At 46.4% G+C, this 20555-nt stretch overlaps 1 protein-coding gene across 1 annotated transcript in view; it reads left to right on the top strand.

The window, feature by feature from the left end:
- Window positions 1-20555, top strand: part of PIK3AP1 (phosphoinositide-3-kinase adaptor protein 1) — a 122047-nt gene that overhangs the window by 90076 nt on the left and 11416 nt on the right. The window contains exons 10-14 of the mRNA XM_058697332.1: window positions 1560-1757; window positions 4299-4364; window positions 6413-6618; window positions 11218-11290; window positions 18584-18739. Of these exons, the coding sequence (XP_058553315.1) occupies window positions 1560-1757; window positions 4299-4364; window positions 6413-6618; window positions 11218-11290; window positions 18584-18739 (699 nt within the window). The remainder of the gene's footprint in view (window positions 1-1559; window positions 1758-4298; window positions 4365-6412; window positions 6619-11217; window positions 11291-18583; window positions 18740-20555) is intronic.

Genomic DNA, 20555 nt, shown 5'->3' with positions numbered 1-20555 from the left:
GCTGCCTGTTTTTGTAAATAAAGTTTTATCCGAACACTTTGCACCCATTCATTTAGTATTGTCTCTAGCTGCTTTCACACTATAAAAGCAGGATTGCGTGCTTGTGTGTGTACTCACACGGGGGCAGGCACTGTGGGGATCACTGTCACTGGTAGAGTAGCCAGCAGCTCTCAGGACACCTCATTTTGTTAACATCATACGAGCCTCTCCAGAATTTCATCATGCCCTTGTGTTTAAAGATGAACAGATGGGAACTTCTCCACTAACTGGGAAGTTTCTCAAGGGCAGAGCCTTGGAACTCTGAGCCCCTGGATGAGCTGGGACTCTCTGGTCAGTTAGTCCTCTGGATCCAGGACACAGGGAAGCCAAGAGTAGTCTCCCTGCAGCTCAGAAAAGATGCAACTAAAAATTTTCCATTAAGTCACTGGACTGGAAATTCTGCAGGAAGAAGGCCTAAGCTTTAGTCATTCCTGTATCTCAGACAGGACTTTAATAAAGATTTGTTGACTGAATGGTGCTAGGGAAAAGAAGGAAGTGAAAGAACACCTACTATGTGTAGGCACTGAGCTGGGTGCTTTTCCTCACAGTACTCCTGTGAGCAGGTCTCAGAAGGAAATCAAGCTCAGAGAGGTTGTATAACATGGCTGAGGTCACCACAGCTCACGTATATGATTGGCAGATCATATACAAAAGTCTGCTGAGATTCTTGAAGCCAAGGGGACGCTGTACTTGGGTTCCAGCAGAGAACATTGCACCCTGTCACCAGGAAGGGGGCAGTGAAAACATGGTGGCTCTGGGTCTCCAGGGACAGAGGGGGAGAGGCAGGCTTCTGTCCTCTATCTTTCTGGTCGATGGAGAGCAGAGTGGGGGCAAAGGTTGTAAAAAAGCAGTAGAGCATGGAGGTTAAGAGCAAAAGTTCTGGAGCCAGCTTTCCTGGATGCCAGTCTGGCTCTAAGTAACTTTGGGCAAGTTATTTAAATGCCCAAGGACCCAGTTTCTTCATTTGCAAAATGAGAATAATGATTGTAGTTATTGCGCAGTGTCGTTACATAATCAAAGGAGATAAGTGGGTAATATTCTTGGAACAGTCCTTGGCACAGAGGAAGTCCACGGGAAGGATTTGCTGTAGTCACTTGGATGCTGGGGATGAGGATGCTGGGGCCATTGGTGGTGAGGACTCCTGGCCACTCTCACACTGCTTCCCCAGCACCAGGGGGTGGTTCTAAGGGTCCTTTGGCTTTGGGGGCTATGTTCCTTTTTCCCTAGTTCTAACAGGATGAATAACTGAATCCTAGCAATAAAATTAAGCTGATAGAGCCTAGTGCTCACTCCCTTTTGCTACCATGATGGGTGGCAAATGAAGGTGACATCAGTGTTTCTCAGTTGCTTTGCCTGCAGTGATCCCTTAGCAGATCATAAAAGAGATACTGTAGAGGAAAGATCTTTGCCAAAGGGCAGTACTGTACAAATAAGCTATGGTCCCGCTCTCTGCTCTTACGACCGTCGGTCATCCAGTTCATTTGGCCACTGCTTTCAGACACCTTTCTCTGTGTTTCTAGGTAACAGCATGGGGATGGGCAGTCCGGAGAGGGACCTGCACCCTGGTGGTCAGGCAGAAGATGTTTATCACACAGTGGATAATGATGAGGCCTTTTCTGTGGACCTGGCCAACAGGCCCCCCATCCCAGTGCCCAGGCCGGAGGCCAGTGCTCCTGGCACTCACTACCTGCCTGACAATGAACCGTACATTTCTAAAGGCAAGTATGGCAGGGAATGGTGCTCAGCAGGGTCTTCAGGGCTTCTCAGCAGGAATTCCCTGGTTCCTCCTAACTTCTAAACCATTGCTCAGAGACTGTCTGCTTTTGAATGGTATCTAACCAGTGCCAGGAGATGGGGTTAGAGCTCAGGGCATATTTTGGAGCTGGACCATGGACAAAGATCAGATTCAGTTCTGGCATTCCTGGAAGCATTCATATGCAGTACGAAGACGGAGGTAAACAAGATTTCCCTCTCCTCCAAATGGCCAGAACCCTGGTACATTTTTATCTCCTGAAACTATTATTATTATTATTATTATTATTATTATTATTATTTAAGAGCTAACATTTATTGAAATCTACCAACAGTACTCCATCTGGAACGTGTCATTTAATCTTTACAGTCATCTGTTAGGTAAGGGCTGTTATCATCCCCATTGTACAGATGAGGAAAAGGAGACTTACAGAGGTCACTCTATTACCACATAGCAGAGCCAGGATTTGAACTCAAGGAATCCAACTCCACAATTCTGGCTTTCAGCCCCTAGGCCAGGCTATCTACCTGCCTACACTAATACAAACTGGTGACCACTATCTTCATAGTGATCCCTAGGACATCAGTTAGATGCTGATGCATTATCAGTTTCACCCTCTTTCAGGACCCCATTGTATTGATATGATTACAAATACTGTAAGAGCTAAGAATTGCCAGATCTGTGTGCCTGACATCCATTCCATTTTTAATAGTATAAGAAAGTTGTAAAACGTGTGGCAAAAGGAGATCGCAAATTGGAGAAGGTAGCCCTCAACCAGAGCCCAGGTATAGGATGCCCAGTTAAGCATGAACTTCAGACAGAAAGCAAACAATTTCTTAGTGTAAGTCCCAAAATTGCACTCTCTTTTTGGTTTTGATTTGTTAAGCCTGGCAACCCTAAGCCGGGTAGAAATGCAGTTGAGGGACATCATGTTTGGCCAAGTGCTCTACGTGCTTTGCCATTCCCCTGGGTAACATGTCCTTCGGCCTGTGTCACAGACACTATTGGTACCCTGGCCACATCCCCCTACCTCTTTACATTTCTGTGCCCACTGGCTGAACCCTGCCTGTCAGGACCCGTGTCTCTTAGTCTCACCACTTTCTCTGGCAGCCAGAGTCTCCCCTGCCATTTTGCAAGTCAGATTGGAAGAGCTGGGGGATGAACACTCCTGAGCCCTCATCCAGTGACAGATGGGTTGATGGCTGAGTGAGTACCCCAGCGTACTTGCCCTTCTGCTGGGAGAACTCTGAGGTGCGTGTTCTACATTGCTTTCCAGAGCTCTCCACCCTGGTAACTTACTGGACACCCACCATGTTCTGCTTTATCCACTTCCTTGTCTCACCTCCTTCACCCCCCACATTGACTCCTTGCATCTGGATCCTTGTCTCCAGGACTGCTTCTTTTTTTTTTTTTTTTTTTTTTTTTTTTCCAACATTTTTTATTTATTTTTGGGACAGAGAGAGACAGAGCATGAACGGGGGAGGGGCAGAGAGAGAGGGAGACACAGAATCGGAAACAGGCTCCAGGCTCCGAGCCATCAGCCCAGAGCCTGACGCGGGGCTCGAACTCACGGAGCGCGAGATCGTGACCTGGCTGAAGTCGGACGCTTAACCGACTGCGCCACCCAGGCGCCCCTCCAGGACTGCTTCTAAGGGAACCCAAATGAAGAAGCATGCAAATATTGATAATTCCTAAATGGCAGGAGGGGAGGAGAGAGTGTCAGTGGCATGGCTCATTTTGGGGAGCTAGGACGGGGCACAGGTGATTCCTAAAGATCACTGAAGGACTTGCTAGGAAACTGGGGAAGCAAAGGAAAGGGAGAGGCAGGAGATGACAAAAAGGACCGTGGTTTGGAGGCCAGAATCCCTGGGTTCATGTCCCAGCTCTTGCATTTTCCAACCGTACAGCCTAGGACATTAGGTCAGTCATTTCACTCTCTTTAGCTTTAGTTTCCTCATCTGTAAAATGGGTATCATAATAATACATGTATACATGGATGCACTATTGGTGGGGGTCTGTTGCTTATGAGTGACTTCATCTAAGTCCCTTTGAAGATGTGCACACATTGTATCTGTTCCACTCTGAGTTCTGTCTTATGGCACTTGTTGGCATGCTAAGTGGCACTTCTTTTTACTCTCAAGTTTCAAGGTGTTCCACAGCTAGCTTCAGGTATTCTGGGATCCAGCTCACATCCTTGTTCACATTACCCTTTTCTTTAATGATCTTGTAAGTGCTGACCGTGTCCTCTGATTGGCTTTGTCTTTCCGCTTTTGAGACCTTGTCTGTTTGGGCTGTCTTCATTTCATAATCCCTCTAGCTTTAGCTCCTTATTTGCCTCCTGGAGTTTTGATTTACAGAACTGCAGACAGTGGTCCAAGGTGCGATCCACCCCTTATATTTTTGTACAAGATTTTGGTAATTTTCCTGGTAAATAAATAAAATATCGTAAAGCCCCTTAGAAAGAGATCTGATTTGACTTTTACCTAGAATATTCTTTATCTCATAGTTTTTGCAGAAAAAAGTCAAGAGCGGCCTGGGAATTTCTACATTTCCTCAGAGAGCATCAGGAAAGGTAAGCCACACGTCCACAGCTTCCTTTTGTATGACCCGGACTTCCGGGAGGTAGATGTGTTCATGCATGTTTCATTGAATTTCAGGTGTAACAGCTCCTTAGCATTGAGACAGAGAGAAGTCTAGGGGATACCGTAGGTGGTGCCTGTACCAATGGGAGTGGGAGAGGAGAAGAGAGAAATTGGGGTACCTGAGAAGAGTGTACAAATTGATCATACCGAGGACATGAACACACGGGGAAGTGTCTGCGACAGCACACAAAAGTACAGTGTAAATACCGAGTTTGATGCCAACAGGATGAAAGTGGGTGGCCTGGCACCCAGGCTTTACCTAATGACACAGCCCGATCATGTTATTTACTTACCCTATCTGTATTAGAAAACTATACTTTCATTCAACTTTTATTTAAGAGATGTTTTGCTTGCCATTGGGTAACATTTTTCTTCCTTTTGAGGAAGTTTGAGGAGATCAGTACTCCTTTTTTCTTGATTAACTTCCTTCTGCTAAAGAGAGGCATTCAGTATTATCCCACTGATGATTCTTTTGAAAAGGAGATGTGAGGGGCACCTGGCTGGCTCAGTCAGTTAAGCTTCTGACTCTTGATCTCAGCTCACGTCATGATCTCAGGGTTCGTGGGTTTGAGCCCTGTATCAGGCTCTGCTCTAACAGTGTGGAGCCTGCTTGGGATTCTCACTCTCTCACTGCCCCTCCCCTGATTTCTCTCTCTGTCTCTCTCTCTCTCAAAATAAATAAATAAATTTTTTTAAAAAATTGAAAAGAAAAGGAGACATGACACCATCTAAGCATTTGAAGGCATTCCAAGGATTTAGGTAGTAGGAGAGAGGCTTTGATGGCTTATGTGTTTTGCTTTCCCCCCAAAATCCCTCTTCCAACACAATTAAAGAGAGCCTTGAAGAAGGCAAATCTGGAAGAAATCATTTTGGGTGTGTGTAGACAGACGAGTGAATGGGTGTTAAGAATGACAGATAAACTTTGAAGTCATCTCTCTTTGTCCATCTTGCTTTCTCTCTAAGTCACAGTGCTCAAATGGGGTCCTGCTGGAGAAATTTAGAATCTAAGATAGATCTCCATGAAATGAGCAGTAAAATTTCAAGTCCTCACAAACCCCCAGTGACCGTATCACCTCTGCAAGTAGCTTGTTCTCCACAGAACTTAGTGGAGTCACAGCCTGGAGAAAGAGAGGGGTTGCCTTCTTATTTCCTTAGAATCTCCAGAGCAGAGAACCACAAATTTGTAATGTGGAGGAGAAGTTGGCACAGGAACAACCCAATGAGAGCTAGTTGGGACCCAGTCCTTAATGTATACCTGGTGACATTGGAGCTAGATCGTGGTTCCATTGGCATTCCAGTATTCTTGGGCATTTCATGACCTGGGGCCACAGCCATTGTGCCCATGCTGCTCAGAGGCAGGGAGAACAGGGAGGGATGGAGTGTGTTGGGAGAAGCAGCCTGCCTAGAATTTTCTGTATATTCTTTTCTGGGAGTGGATTTTAGTCTAATATAGTGGTTCTTGACTGGAGGCGATTTCTCCAGTCCTCCCAGAGGATACTTGGCAATATCTGGGATGTTTTTGGTTGTCACAGCTGAGGTAGGGGATGCTATTGGCATCTAGTGGATAGTGGTCAGGGATGAGGCTAAATATCCTACAGTGTATGAGGCAACCCCCCACCCCCAACGAAGATGAACTATCCAGTCTAAGACATCAATGGTGTCTTAAGTTGAGAAATGCTGGTCAATGGCTTCTCAGTAATTCAGGCTTGAGGGATTCTGTTGATTCCAGTAGATGCTATTCATAAAATGCTTTCCTAAGATGTTGTGGCCTTGTCTACTTTAGTGTAACAGGCTTTGGAATTATTAGCTGCTTCCCTCTCTTTAATTCCATGTCATATGTCTCCCTTCTTAGTTCCACATGTAATTTTTCTTTTGAGACACGTCTTCTTGAGCCCATGACCAGCCACATTAACCCCCCTCCTCTGCCTGCCCTCCCCAGTTGGGGAGCTATCACACTGAGTTTTGCCATCCTTTCCAGAGCCTCTCGTCAGACCGTGGAGGGACAGGCCCCAGTCAAGTATATATGACCCTTTTGCTGGGATGAAAACACCAGGCCAGCGGCAGCTGATTACCCTCCAGGAGCAGGTGAAGCTGGGCATTGTCAATGTGGATGAGGCTGTGCTCCACTTCAAAGAGTGGCAGCTCAACCAGAAGAAGCGGTCCGAGTCCTTCCGCTTCCAGCAGGTAATCGGCTCTGTATGGTCTGTTTCATGTCTGTTTCTCCATTGAACAAAGTGGAGGGTAGGGTCCTATAACTGAGCACCTGGAGCCAGGCCTGATACTGGGTTTTTGAGTGTCATTGTGGATTGATGTGTATGTATATCTGTCACCTGTAGTCTGTAACCACACGGCTCCTTGGCCAAGAGCTGGATGGCTTTGCTGGTTGTCATGAGGCTAGAGATCAGGAACAAAGACATGACTGTAAACCCTGATTCTTCAGCTGCCACTTCCCTCTGCATATGGCCCTATACTTTTGCTTTCCAGCTTTTTTCTTTTCTGAGTCCCTCTTTCTACTCCTAGTGCCAAAACTCCCACAGAACAATCACACTTTTGAACTCAGAGAACTTGGACAGTTTCCAAGAAATATGATTAAGAGAACAAAACAAGTCTCAGACATGAAACCATGCAAGTTAAAGCACACTCACATACAAACTGTATTTCTATATGCATGTGTACCAATGCAGAGGCAAAGGTGAGGAAAGGCCACCCCATGGCCATCCGAAGGGTGGCCACTCAGAGACGGTGATCGGAGGACTGGGCTGTCAGAGGAGACTCTTGCTATTTATATATAAGAATCTATAACTCCATACATGTACTTCATCTGTAATTTAAAGCGATGTGGAGAACTCATACTTGACCTTAGGAAGCATATCCCTGGTCCAGCTCCTTCATATTAAAAAGATGATGTTGATGGGGTGCCTTGGTGGCCCAGTCAGTTAAATGTTTGCCTTCGAGTCCAGTCATGATCTCACAGCCCCACATCAGGCTCTCTGCTGTAAGCATGGAGCCTGTTTCGGATCCTCTGTCCCCTTCTCTCTGCCCCTGCCCCACTCACACTCTCTCTCTCAAAAAAAAAATAAATAAATACATAAATACATAAATGAAATTTAAAAAAATAAATTAAAAAAAAAAAGAGGATGTTGAGCCTAGGGTGTTAGGAGACATGTCCAGATCACTCACCTAGTAAGTGGAGGGAAAGGTAGGAACAGAGTCGTTGCTTTTTCTCTTCACCTCCCCACAGTACTTCCCAGAAGGTGTGTATTCTAACGTCTGTCCTCAGAGGACCTGACACACCTGCTGTTGGGGGCGAGGGGGTGGGGTGGGGAGCAGCACCACCTAACACTGAGATGGGAGTCGTGTCTTCTTTGAGGGGGAGTCGGTGGCGACAAGTGGGGAAATGAGCCATCAGGCAGTAATTGTCCAGCTGTGCAGCAGTGTGTTGGATGGACCTGACCGCTTCTGCACTCACAGCATGCATGCAACAGAAGTATCACCGTTCCCATTTTACAGAACGCTGAGGCTCAGAGGGGCGGAGAGGCAGAATCAGATTCAAATGAGCCCTTTCTCACACCAGAGCCTGTGCTCCCTTCACTATACTTTCTGCCTTGTTAGTGCTCCCTAAAACAGGGTCCTCCACTCTGGTGGACTGCCTCCCTCCTCCTGGGGATCTGATGGCTGGGAAGGCACTCTTTAGTGCTGAGTATGGGAACCCAGGTTCCTCCGCATTCAGGAGCCCCAGAGGGCTGCAGTCCTGCTGGGACAGCCTGGCCCTGGGCAAACAATGGTTTTCTTTCTCCTAGCCAGGTCACGTGTCCACATAGCACAGTATTAAGAGCAGCCAGCACCCTAGGGCCAGGCAGTCTGAGTCACATCCTCATTCTGTCGCTTGGGGCTGGATGACCTTGGCCTCTCTGTGTGTCCGTTTCCCATCTCACATGTGAAGGGAGAACACTGGACAATGTAAACCATGTAAAGGACTTGGCATGCCTGGCACCCAATAAATGTATAACAAATGTTAGCTGTCTGTCTCTGTCTGTATCCAAGAGGCTTCTCCTGGTCGCATAAGCTTACCCGGAACTCTTGGGTGTGGCAGACAACTGGGGTTCATATTTGACATGGCAGAGAATCCATGGGATCCATGGGAGCTGACACTACTCTGTGCTCTGAGAGCCTCTTGGTACTTCCAGAGCATCCCCCGTCCAGCGACCGGTGGGCATGAAGACCATTCCTGGGGCTGCCCCATCTTCCTTTTCCTCCATGCCACTGTCCACCCCTGTGTCTCCTTCACTTCTCCTCCCATGAGTGGGCACTACCCAGGCTCCCGTTATGTTTTTCTCTGTGCAGGTGACTCTTGAGTCCGTGTCTCCTTTCTCTCTTTTTTTTTTTTTTTTTTTTTAACGTTTATTTATTTTTGAGACAGGGAGAGACAGAGCATGAATGGGGGAGGGGCAGAGAGAGAGGGAGACACAGAATCGGAAGCAGGCTCCAGGCTCTGACCCATCAGTCCAGAGCCCGACGCGGGGCTCGAACTCCCGGATCGTGAGATCGTGACCTGAGCTGAAGTCGGACGCTTAACCGACTGAGCCACCCAGGCGCCCCTCTTTTTTTTTTTTTTTAAATATATACTTTTATTTGTATTTCTCTATACTTCTCTTCCTCTTCCCTGACCCTGGAAGGGCACTGGATGAAGAGGGAAAGAAAAGACCATGATACCTTATCCAATGCAGATCACCAAGCCACATCTCAGACCACTTGGAGATTGAAATTTTTTTTAATTTTTTAAAATTCAAAGTTTATTATTTATTTTGAGAGAAAGAGAGCACAAGTAGGAAAGGGGCAGAGAGAGAGGGGGGGAGAGAGAGAGAATCCCAAGCAGGCTTCTCACTCTCAGCACAGAGACTGATGCGGGTCTTGAACTCACAAACCATGAGATCATGACCTGAGCTGAAATCAAGAGTCAGACACTTAACCAACTGAGCCACTCAGGCACAGTTTTTTTTTTAATAATTTTTTAAATAAATTTTTAAATAATTTAATAATTTATTTATAATAAATAAATATTTTATAATAATTTATATAAATATATTTATAATAAATAAATTTATATAAATATATTTATAATAAATAAATAATTTATAATAATTTAAAATTTTAATAATTTTTTAATAAATTTTTAAAGTTTATTTATATATTTTTGAGAGACAGAGCATGAGCAGGGGAAGGGCAGAGAGAGAGAGAGGGAGAGAGAGAATCCCAAGCAGGCTTCATGGCTCCACACTGTCATTGCAGAGCCCGACGGAGGGCTCGCCGTGTCTCTTTTCTCATTCCACCTTTCCAGCCACCAGCTGGGTGTGTCCCTCTGAGATGCCCAAGACTTGCCTCATGTCCGGCAACAAACTGTACCTTGAGGCTGCTTCCTTTCCCCGGCTCCCTGCTTCTGTTCACTGCACTGTTATCTTCCAGACAGTGAGGCTAGACAGACATCTCCTAGGCTCTTCTTCCTCACTCCCTGTACCCAGTGAGCTGCATGTCATGCCTGGTCTTGCTCTGTGACATTCTTCCTCTTGCATCTGCTCCTTTCTTTCCATTCCCCCCATGCCAGCTTCTGTCACCTTCATCTAACCTAGCATTAGTTTCCAGGTGGGTCTCTTTTCTGCCAACTCTTTCTGCCTGCACTCTGTCAGACCTTAAAGCTGTAGCCAGCCCATACCTTCCAGTGTTCCCCTGGTGCTTCCTGGACCCAGCTCAGTCTCACCTATGGTCACAACCCAAACACCCCTCCCAGTCTGGCCTCCTGTAGCTCCTTCATGGGACCCTTCCAGATGTCTGGATGTTAGTCCCTGGAGCACTTTCTCTAGAATGTTCACACACTTTTGAGGTAGTTGTTATTGACTAAAATAGCAACAGGAGCGCCTGGGTGGCTCAGTTGGTTAAGCATCTGACTCTTGGTTTTGGCTCAGGTCATGATCTCATGGCTGACAGCACAGAGTCTGCTTGGGATTCTGTCTCCCTCTCCCTCTGCCCCTCCCCTACTTGCTCTCTATCTCTCTTGCAAGAATAAATAAAAATAAACTTTAAACAATTTTAAAAATAGATTAAATAGCAACAAAATTTGTCTCTCATGTGTCTATTCAACATTTGTTGAACGACTGCAATAGACCAGACTTCACAGTTTCAGAAAGGTGTAAACCTGGTGTCTTTCCCTTTGAGAGAGCACAGTACCTCTGAAGAGACAACATACACACATATTCAAACCCACACGCACACACAAATGCGCTGGGCAAGGCAGCATAGCTCAGTGCCAGATGGCACCTGTGGTCACTAAGGACTGGAGCACTGGGGGGAGATTTAACAGAGAAGGTGAACCTTGACCCAGACCTAGAACAGATTCATGGAGAGGAATCCTTGTCCCTCACGGTCAGAGGAATGGTATGAAAACAATGTCAGAGGCAGTGTGCACGGAGTGTTTGTTAGCATGTAAGAGACTGGCTTGGCTAAAGGAACGCACAAGGAGGAGGGCAGTGAGTTCTAAGGCTGGGAAGGAGCTAGGAACAGAGGGGAGGGGAGACGCTTTGTTGTTGTGGGAAAGATGTCTTCTTCTCAGGCACAACTTCTAAGAGTACTTGAACTTCTCTGGGGGCTGATTGCAAATGGATTCAACCTCATTTGCATGTTTTTGCAATGTGATACATCGTGCAAACAGCATAAAATCAGAAAGAAACTCTAATGTCCAGAGGGTATATTTCTGGTATCTACTTTTAAAATGAACTAAATCTTTTCCAGGAAAATCTTAAACGGCTAAGAGATAGCATCACCCGAAGACAGAGAGAGAAGCAAAAATCAGGAAAGCAGGCAGGTATGTAGCTCCTTGGGGGTGCTGCACTGTGGGATACTGCTGTGATCTGTTGTTCCTGACCCTCCTTTCTGCTGCGGCCTGAGTGGGCAGAGAGCTTGCCCAGTGCCTGTCACCCTGTTTACAGATCTGGGTCCCCCAGATCTGTGAGGTTCTTGGGGACAATGACTTTGTCTTGTTTATTCTGCATACCTAGTACCTGGCACAGAAGACTTGTTAGCAAATGAATAAATGGACTGACCTCTGCATCCCTTCATCCTCTCACTCAAAGAGGATGATCAAACTTTCTCCCCAAGCATCTGACTCTCCCCTTAGCATTTAGGAAGACATGTTTTTTGTTTTGTTTTTGTTTTTGCTTTTGTTTGTTAGTTTTCAAGGTAGAGAGGGAGAAAGGGGGGGAAGAGAGGCAGAGAGAGAGAGAGAGACAGAGAAAGAGACAGAGACAGAGACAGAGAGAATCCTAGGTAGGCTCCACATTCCATGCTGAGCCTGACACGGGGCTTGATCCCACGACCCTGGGATCATGACCTGAGCAGAAATCAAGAGTTGGATGCTCAAACGACTGAGCTACCCAGGTGCCCCAGGAAGACATGTTTTTTGAGCAGAGAAAGGAGAAAATCTCATTCACATAGTTTCTGTTTTTCACTGAAGCAGGGAACTGTGTCATTGGTGTCTATACCATACAATGATTCAGAAGCCAGGACTCCAGGTATAGCAGGGCTCCTGCCATGTGTAGTGGCAGTCCAATAGCAAGGCCATGCATTCCAGTGTTTACACTGAGGACCAGGCTTCTCAGCACCACTACCCTTGAGTGTTGATAGGCATTTGCCTATGTTGCATATTTCCACCGAAAGCCTCTGGCATGGTGGGTCTCTGTGATTTATTTTGGCCAGGGTTTATTAAGTGGAGCTGACAATAAAAGGCTTTCAGAGGCTCTGCAATCTTGAGTAGAGCCCCATTAAATAAAGGACTAAGCTTGTGCATGACGTCCATAGTTTGTCTCCAGCTGCCGCCAAGAGCCTGACTTCTCATGACCTTGGTCAAGCTGGTAACACCCCAGTCTTTAAAAAGGACATCTTCCTGCCATAGGCCCCTTGCTCATGCCTGTTCTTTCTCACCTGCATGAAAACTACAGGACTGCAAGACCCAGCCCATCAGCCCCTGCTCAGTGAGGCCTTCCTGGACCACTCAAGGCCATTGTACCCCTTCCTCATTTGAGCATTTGTAGAACCACCATCCCTCCCATTCATCTGGCACTTCTCTTTTGCTGCCTCTGATTGCTATGACTTCATTCCTTTATTCAAACCATCAGCAATTCCCCGAGGTTCTGTCTCCAAAATGCATCTTAGATCTGATCATTTCTGACCATCTCCCATGCCACAGCTTCAGGCAAACGAACATCCTCTCTTCCTGGATGAATGCAAGAGCCTCTTCCATTGTCTCCCTGTGTCCAGTCTTACTTCTCTACAGTTAATCCTCCAAAGTGCATCCAATCACCTTTTAAAAATAAGAAATCAGATGGTGCCAGTCACTTGCTCAAAACCCTCAGGGGCTCTTGTCCTACCCAGAGTAAAATCACACTCCTCACTGTGGTCTGAGAGTCCCTACATGGTCTCACCTCTGACCTCTGAGCTCACCTTTACTTTCCCCCTCAACCCCAAGCTCTAGTACCAAAGGACTCCCTTTTTTTGCTCTAACAAATCAAGAGCAGCCCTCCCCAGGGCCTTGGCACTTGTCCCCCCTCCACTTTTCACACATCTTTACTGACTTGTCCTTTCATCCTTCAGAGTTTGGCTGTAAATTCTCCTCCTCAGAGAGGCCTTCTCTGCGTTCTCTCCAGAGTAGCTTTGCTTACCTTCTTTTCACATCACACACACTGGAATTATCTTATGTTTCTGTTCCATATTTTCTGGCCCATCCTCCCACTGCCTCCTATTGCAAGCTCCATGGGGGCAAAAGTTTGTATGTTTTGTGCTCTGCTGAATCCCCCGCATGTAAGACAGTACATTGATTGGGCTCAAGAAATCTCCGTTGGAATGGTCGATTTCAGGAAAATTTTTGGTAACATCATTCATTCACTCTACAAATACTTAATTGAGCACCAGGCTCTTTGCCAGATACAGAGACCCATAAGGCCTGATCTTCACCATCTAGTAGCTTATGAATTAGTCTTTTATTTGTGTAGGTCTGATTTTCCCAGCTAGAGCCTGCCCTACAATCTCTAGCACAGTGTTTTGCATATGGTACTAGCTTAGTGAATATTAATGATTTTGACTGTTTGGGAAAAGAGGCATAAAGAGGTTATAACCATGGCAGAAGGGCAGGTATCTGCTTGGGTGACTAGATTTTAAATGTATGCTTTCACTACCCAAGCTCACACTTGTCTGCCCTCCTGGCTGAAGGGAGGGGAAAGGAGAGTAGGCAAAAAATCTGGTTCAAGATCTGCATGGTCATCTTAGGGTCAGACAATAGGTTCTAGGTGGTAAAAGGGATGAGGTGCTTTTTAAAACTAGAGCACATGAACCCAAAGATAGAAGCCTCTTGATTAAATGAAACATTTCACGCTTTTACACATAGGCAGCCTCAAGAAAGTTGTGATTTGGTGGTACATGAGGTGTTTGAAGGCCAGGGTGTCGCTGTGTTGGAGTCATGAGTGCTGGGCAGCTGGGCTCCAGAATTGAACCCACTGGGTGTCATGACAACTCTACCATCCAATCAATGGAGATATTGAAGCAAGACATACACATGTTGAGGAGTAAAGGGGTACAGGCATCGGCCCTGAGGCCATCAGGGTTGGGGTCAAGTTCCTAGCCACTGCTCACCCCTAACTAGCTGGGAACCACGGACAAGATAAGTCACCCAACTAAGCCTCAGTCCTCATCTGCAAAGTGACACAAATAAAAGTGCCTACCCTATTAGGGTTGCTGTGAGGATTGAACCAGTTAAGTTCTGGCTGGGACCTAGCACAGTGCCTGGCACATAGAAGCACTTTAAAAACCACCCATACAGCAGCTGGTGACCTCTCGGGCAGGACCACCCAGGGTGCATGTGCTGGGCTGGGACTTGCCATCCAGGATCCAGAGCTGAAATCCTGGGTTTAGAAATGTTTTCCAAAGTTCACCCAAAGCTAATCAGACTCTGGACAAGTGATACCCACCAGTGTTTATGCTCTGCACTGGAGTGGTCAATGTCTACATTTTTTCAAAGGAGCATGGTTAAATGCTCTCCCTACCCTTACCCTCTACTCTTTAAGAAGCAGGCCCTCTGACTAGGAATTTTATGGGGGGGAATGTTAAGTACTTTTCCTTTTTTTTTTTTTTTTTTTTATTTTGAGAGAGAGAGACAGAGAGAGAGACAGAGAGAGAGAGAGAAAGAGAGAGAGAGAAAGAGAGAGAATGAGTGGGGAGGAGCAGAGAGAGGCAGAGAGAGAGAATCCCAAGCAGGCTCTGCACCCCAGGGCTCAAACTCATGAACCACAAGATCATATCGTGAGCTGAAATGAAGAGTCAGCCACTTAACTGACTGAGCCACCCAGGCACCCCAGTGTTTTTACTTTTTACATTAGGAGCTTTAATGTTGTAACTATCAAAAGATTAAATTATATATAATCTGACATGAAACAAGAATGCCTGGGGACCACCATAGAGAGAAAGTTCTACTCATCAGCCCCAGGACATTTTTCCTAATGTTTATTTATTTATTTTTTGAGAGAGAGAAAGAGCGAGCACGAGTTGGGGAGGGGCAGAGAGAGAGGGAGCCAGAGAATCCCAAGCAGGTTCTGCCCTGTCAGCACAGAGCCTGATGCGGGGCTTGAACTTATGAGCTGTAAGATCATGACCTGAGCCAAAATCAAGAGTCAGATGCTTAACTGACTGAGCCACCCAGACACCCCCATTTTTGTTTTTTATTGTGGTAAAATACACATAACATAAAATTTATCATTGGACCTGAATGTACAACTGAGTGGCGTTAAATACATCCACAATATCATGCAACCATTACCACAATCCATTTCTAGAATTTTTTCTTCCCCAACAAAGATTTGAGAGCAAGTAGCTGATGTGGGACATGATCCCAGGGACACAGTGGGAGTGGGGAAGTGAGAGAGGGAAGGAAAAGTGGCCAGCAAAGTACAGTCACCACTGTAGAGATGGAACTTTATGTCCCTGGAGACTCTGGCGGTCAGTGGAGAACACTATGGAAGAGTGATCCCTCCCGAGGGGCCAGAGAGCCGACCATTTCTTCCCCAGCTCCCATGTCTGGGTGAGGCCTGTTGGGGGAAGGGTGCTTGTAAACCAGTTACCAGAGAAAGCCTCAGGTAGTCTGGGAGTGGGGCCCTGTGCTACATAGTGAGGCCCAAGGGCATCAGAGCATCTTCCGAAGAGTGGGCATCTTTATGGTTGACTAAATATAGCATATTATTTAACTCCATAAAACTCGATTGTATATTTAATGACGTACTAACCTGTAATTACCCATTTCACACTGAGTAGCCTCAGTGCTGCTGTATGTGTGCTTGTGGGAGTAGAGGTTTGGCACTTGGGGAGGTAGATTCAGATTGGGACAGTGTTTAGGGCAACCTACTCTTTGACCATCGCAGCTCCTTTAAAAAAAAAAATCTGTTTTCCACATTGAGCTTCTGTTTTCAACAGAGGAAAGAACTCTGCTTCCAAAAAAAGGAAAAGAAAAGAAAAAGAAAAAGCATTTGGAACCCATTGATACAGAGTAACATCAATCTGTAGGAAAATTAGGGTTGACAAATGGCATCTCTGTTTAAAGGACCTTCTCTAGGAATGAAGCCCATTCTAAACATAAGGGCTGACTATTTATTTAGAAATCTCACTTGCCTTAGAAAAGAGAAACAATGATTATTTTGCTTTAATTTGGGTTACAACACCAAGGATAATTAAAAAGTAAGATTCTGTTCATAATAACTCACTGGTCTTTCTTCAGCTTCGGGGAGTTGTTTTGTTCTTGCTGGGATGGTTCAGAACATTGATAGTGTAGGAAGTCAGAGGAGCTGGTGTAGCCCATGACTTGTAGAACACCCTAACAGAAGGCAGTCAATATTTGTGTTCTGGGTGTGTCTGGGGCTAGTCTGGGGCAGGACACAGAGGAGCAGGCAGGGTGCCAGGAAACCTGAGTCCCAATCCCCACTTCGTCACTGAATCACTTTGTGATCCAAGACTTTAACCACTCTATGCCTCAGTTTCCTCATCCATGGTTTTACCTGACTAATCAACTTCATGGAGAAGGAAGGAAGTTCAAAGGAGGTATAATGACCCACGTGGACACGCTTTGGGGAAAGTACTGTGCGATCTAATGATGATTACTATTCCCAGCATTGTTCCTTTCTTCCAAGAATATCAGGATTTTGTAGACTCACTCTACTTGATTTTTTGAACTTTTGACTCCCAATTTTTTTTCATGTGTTTTTTATTTTCCTTCCTCATAGAACCAGTTGAGGGTAGAAAATTGACTCACTGAAGTGAGTTAAGCAGACAGGAACCTCCCTTTAAAAGAGTGTTGTTTAAAAAAAAAAAAAAAACTAGGTCAAAGCTGAGGGGGAAAACAAAAGCATTACACCTGTTTGGGCTCTGAGACCAACTGTGGGCCCACGCCCACATGCAGGTACGGCTGGTCTCTGCCCAAGTAGTTGCGGGCTCGGGTAGTTGCTTGCACTGCTCAGTTGTCACTAGGAGAGCCTGAGGGTGTGAGAAAGGTCTGTGCTACACAGGGACCCAGAAAGGTGGTTTAATACTAGGACCAAACACTGCCCTTGGAGCCAGTCTCTAGTGTGAGGCACTTGTGGCATCTAGTAAACCACAGTCCAACCTTTTTTTTTTTTTTTTTTTAAAGCTTATTTATTTTGAGAGAGACAGAAAGTGAGCAAGCCAGCGAGGGGCAGAGGGAGAGGGAGAGAAAATCCCAAGCAGACTCCATGCTGTCAGAACAGAGCCTGATGCAGGGCTCGAATCCATGAACCGTGAGATCATGACCTGAGCTGAAACCAAGAGTCAGATGCTTAGCCAACTGAGCCACCCAGTCCAACTTTAACATCTTGTGTGTGCTTACCATACACTCAGTCTACCCTGCCCTTGAACTTCTTTCCTCCTGTTATGGTTTACCCATTCGCCCTTCTCAGCGGACTCTGGCTTTGGCAAGCGGAGCCACCTCTGGTCCTGGACTCCCTGAACTTCTCGCCACACCCACCCCATAGAAGAGGAGAGTCAGAGGAGGAAGTGGTGCTGTTAAGATGGGAGCACGTGGCCCAACAATACACGGAACTTTCACCTCTTCCAGAGGCCCTGCCCCTGGGCTTGGGAATGTTCCAGGCATCAAGGGAGCCCTGTGTCAGGAGCTCACCTGGTGTTTGCACTTCCCTGGGGAGAAAGTGGGTATGGACACCCACAGATATTTTGTTCTGCTTGTCAGCAGGGGTTGTTTTCTGCTCAGAACCCCAGGGATGGAAATCTAGGGAGGACTAAAGACCCAACTACTAGGCAGGGCTAAGTCAGGAAAGAGACCAGTTTAATGCTGCACAGGGCAAAGGCATCATTTCTTAAGTCTGTGGTGTCCAAAACCACTGATCAGTCTTGCAAGTCACAAAATCTTTCATGGGGCTGATGGACCTCCTTTCATTACCAGTCTGGGTCACTTCTGTCAGTTACAGACCATGCACCCAGCATCCATCATTTATTGAGGGATTCAGGGGCAGTATGAGTAGTGGTTAAACACCTGGACTCCGGAGCCTGGGTTCAAATCCCAGCTGTCTCACTTGCCAGCTGTGTGCCGGGGGCATGCTACTTCACTTCTCTGTAATAGTTTCTGTTGGGAATGAAGATAATAGTATTTATTCCATGGGTGTTGGGAAGCTTGTGGAACCCCACTTGGTGCACAGGATAACCAGTTATTAGGATCAACAGCACTCGCGAGTCTGCCGTGTGAGAGGGAAGTAATGCAGAGAGGTTGACTGGCTGACTTAAGTCCCAGAGCAGGGGAGTGGCAGAGCCCCAGACCTTTCCCTGATCTCAGGCTGTCTGCCTGACGTGGAGCATCGGTGCCTCCGTCCCTCTCGTCTGTCACCCACCGATGGCTACACAGGAGTCTGTGGAGTTTCAGTGCTGAGTTGAGCAGAGCCCCCTCCCCGCTCCTACCCATCTCTCTTCCCCTCCCCTTCCCTCCTCTCCCTGCCAGGTTCAGGCCGGGGATGCAGGTGGAGCGGGAGCAGCCTGAGCAGTTTGGCGGGCTGTAGTCTGGTGCCTTGAAGATTTTCCCTCTTTCTTCTGATTCTAGACTTGGAGATCACGGTCCCAATTCGGCACTCACAGCACCTGCCAGGGAAAGTGGAGTTTGGAGTCTATGAGAGTGGCCCTAGGAAAAGCGTCTTCCCCCCAAGGACAGAGCTACGGCGAGGAGACTGGAAAACAGACAGTACCTCCAGCACCGCAAGTGAGCAAGGGGTAGGGGGTGTGTGGGGGGGGCGGTGTCTTCACTTCTGCACTCCAGCTGGGGCCTTGGAGCTTTGAGAACAGTCTCTGTTGTGAGCCCAGCAGATCCCAGCTGGAGCCTGATTTGGGTCTGGAGGTGTAAGACATGGGGAACATTTAGCCTGTGAAGTTTGCCTTTTCTTAGAGGGCCAAAGATCCTTTACTCTAATATCCCCTGAAGCCAGATTGCATACTACCTTATTACACTGTTCCTTTTACAAATAGAAAAACCTAGTAATAACACTAGTTAACATTTATTGATCGTTTACTGTATGCTAAGCCTCTTCTATAGATTCTCAGATTTAATTCTCACAGTAACTCTATGGGATAGGCACTACGACCTGTATTTACTGAGAAGGAAACTGGAGTCTTAGTGCCTTGCCCTAGGTAAGATAGCTAATCAGTGGTGGTGTCAGGATTTGAGCTCAGGCAGTCTGGATCCAGGGCCCAGACTATTCTTTCTGCTTCCTCAACCGTGGTAAGGGGAAGGAAAGAGCATGAAGTCAGAAACATTAGAAAATGATGGACTCAAATTTGAGAATTCCAACTTTATAGATGAGTTGAGGATCTAGTTAGGAAATGTGGAAGACATTTTGGCTTGAGAGCTTGATAGAGTCTGATTACAACAGACAGTACCCGCTGAGGTACACGCAGGAGGTGGGGGGCTTTGTTTGCGTATCCAGGGCGGTGTTAGCTGACTTCGGATACACCGGCTTCACAAGCAGAATAGATGGAGTTTCTTTTCTTTCAAACATTTTAGTGTTATCGAAACAGCTAGGAGAGCCATGAAAGAGTAGGAGACTTGGCTGAATTTTAGGACTCATGTCTCCTTAAATGTCAGGCAGAGAGCCCCCAGGAAGGTCATCTAAACCCAGGGGTTAATCTTTTCTGCATCACAAACCCGTTTGAGAATCTGATGTGTGCTCTGGATGTGGTTCCCAGAAAAATGCACGTGTATGTGTACATACATAGACATACAATTTTTCCCGTCCATGGACTTAGGTCAACAACCCTGCACTAGTCTCGCTTCTGACTTTATAGATGGGGTATTTATGATCCAGAGAAGGAAAGGGTTTTATGCAAGGTCACCTGGCCAGTGAAGGAAAGGTGGGAGTAGGCCCTGCTCTTCTCTCGGTTCAACATTCCTGCCACCACTACCTGTTGAAACAGACCCAAAGCCTGTCTCACGACCGACCACAGAGAAAGTCTAGACAGGGCAGAGGAGAAAACTTCTCTTAAATAATGGGGGTGGTAATGTGTATTCAAAACCCTCTTGAGGCATTTTAGAGAATTCTGACAAGTTCAAAAATGGGAGAGATTTTCCCAGTGATCACAGGTGGCTGAGGAAACATGAGGCAGGTGGCAGTCTCTCGGATGTGTCGTGGAGGAGAGAAGTGGTATAGATCGTTTCAGGGTGAGGGCAGTGCATTCCGGTGTGGAGAGGAGGGGAAATGTAACAAGACAAATGCAAAGCATTTATTTCGGGTTCAGATTAATTTCAGTGATTTTACGTGTGTGTTTTACCTTGAGGTGAAAACGGAAAACAGAATGGAAAGCATAAGCCCGATACTGGGCTTGAACACACGGATGCGAGATCATGACCCGAGTCAAAGTTGGACACTTAGCTGACTGAGCCACCCAGGCGCCCCTTTGTAATTGTGTTTTTAAAGCATGTAACGTGTGATAAGCTCTCAGTAAATGGTAGCTATGCAGAAAAATAAATAATAAATAAATAAATAGGTAATAAAAAGGTGAACCATTTCATTTTATGCTGAAAG

Source organism: Neofelis nebulosa, chromosome 13, assembly GCF_028018385.1.
Source record: "Neofelis nebulosa isolate mNeoNeb1 chromosome 13, mNeoNeb1.pri, whole genome shotgun sequence".
NCBI classification, from domain to species: domain Eukaryota; kingdom Metazoa; phylum Chordata; class Mammalia; order Carnivora; family Felidae; genus Neofelis; species Neofelis nebulosa.
The sequence above is the reverse complement of the archived record's forward strand: the minus strand, read 5'-3'. Positions and strand labels throughout refer to the sequence as shown.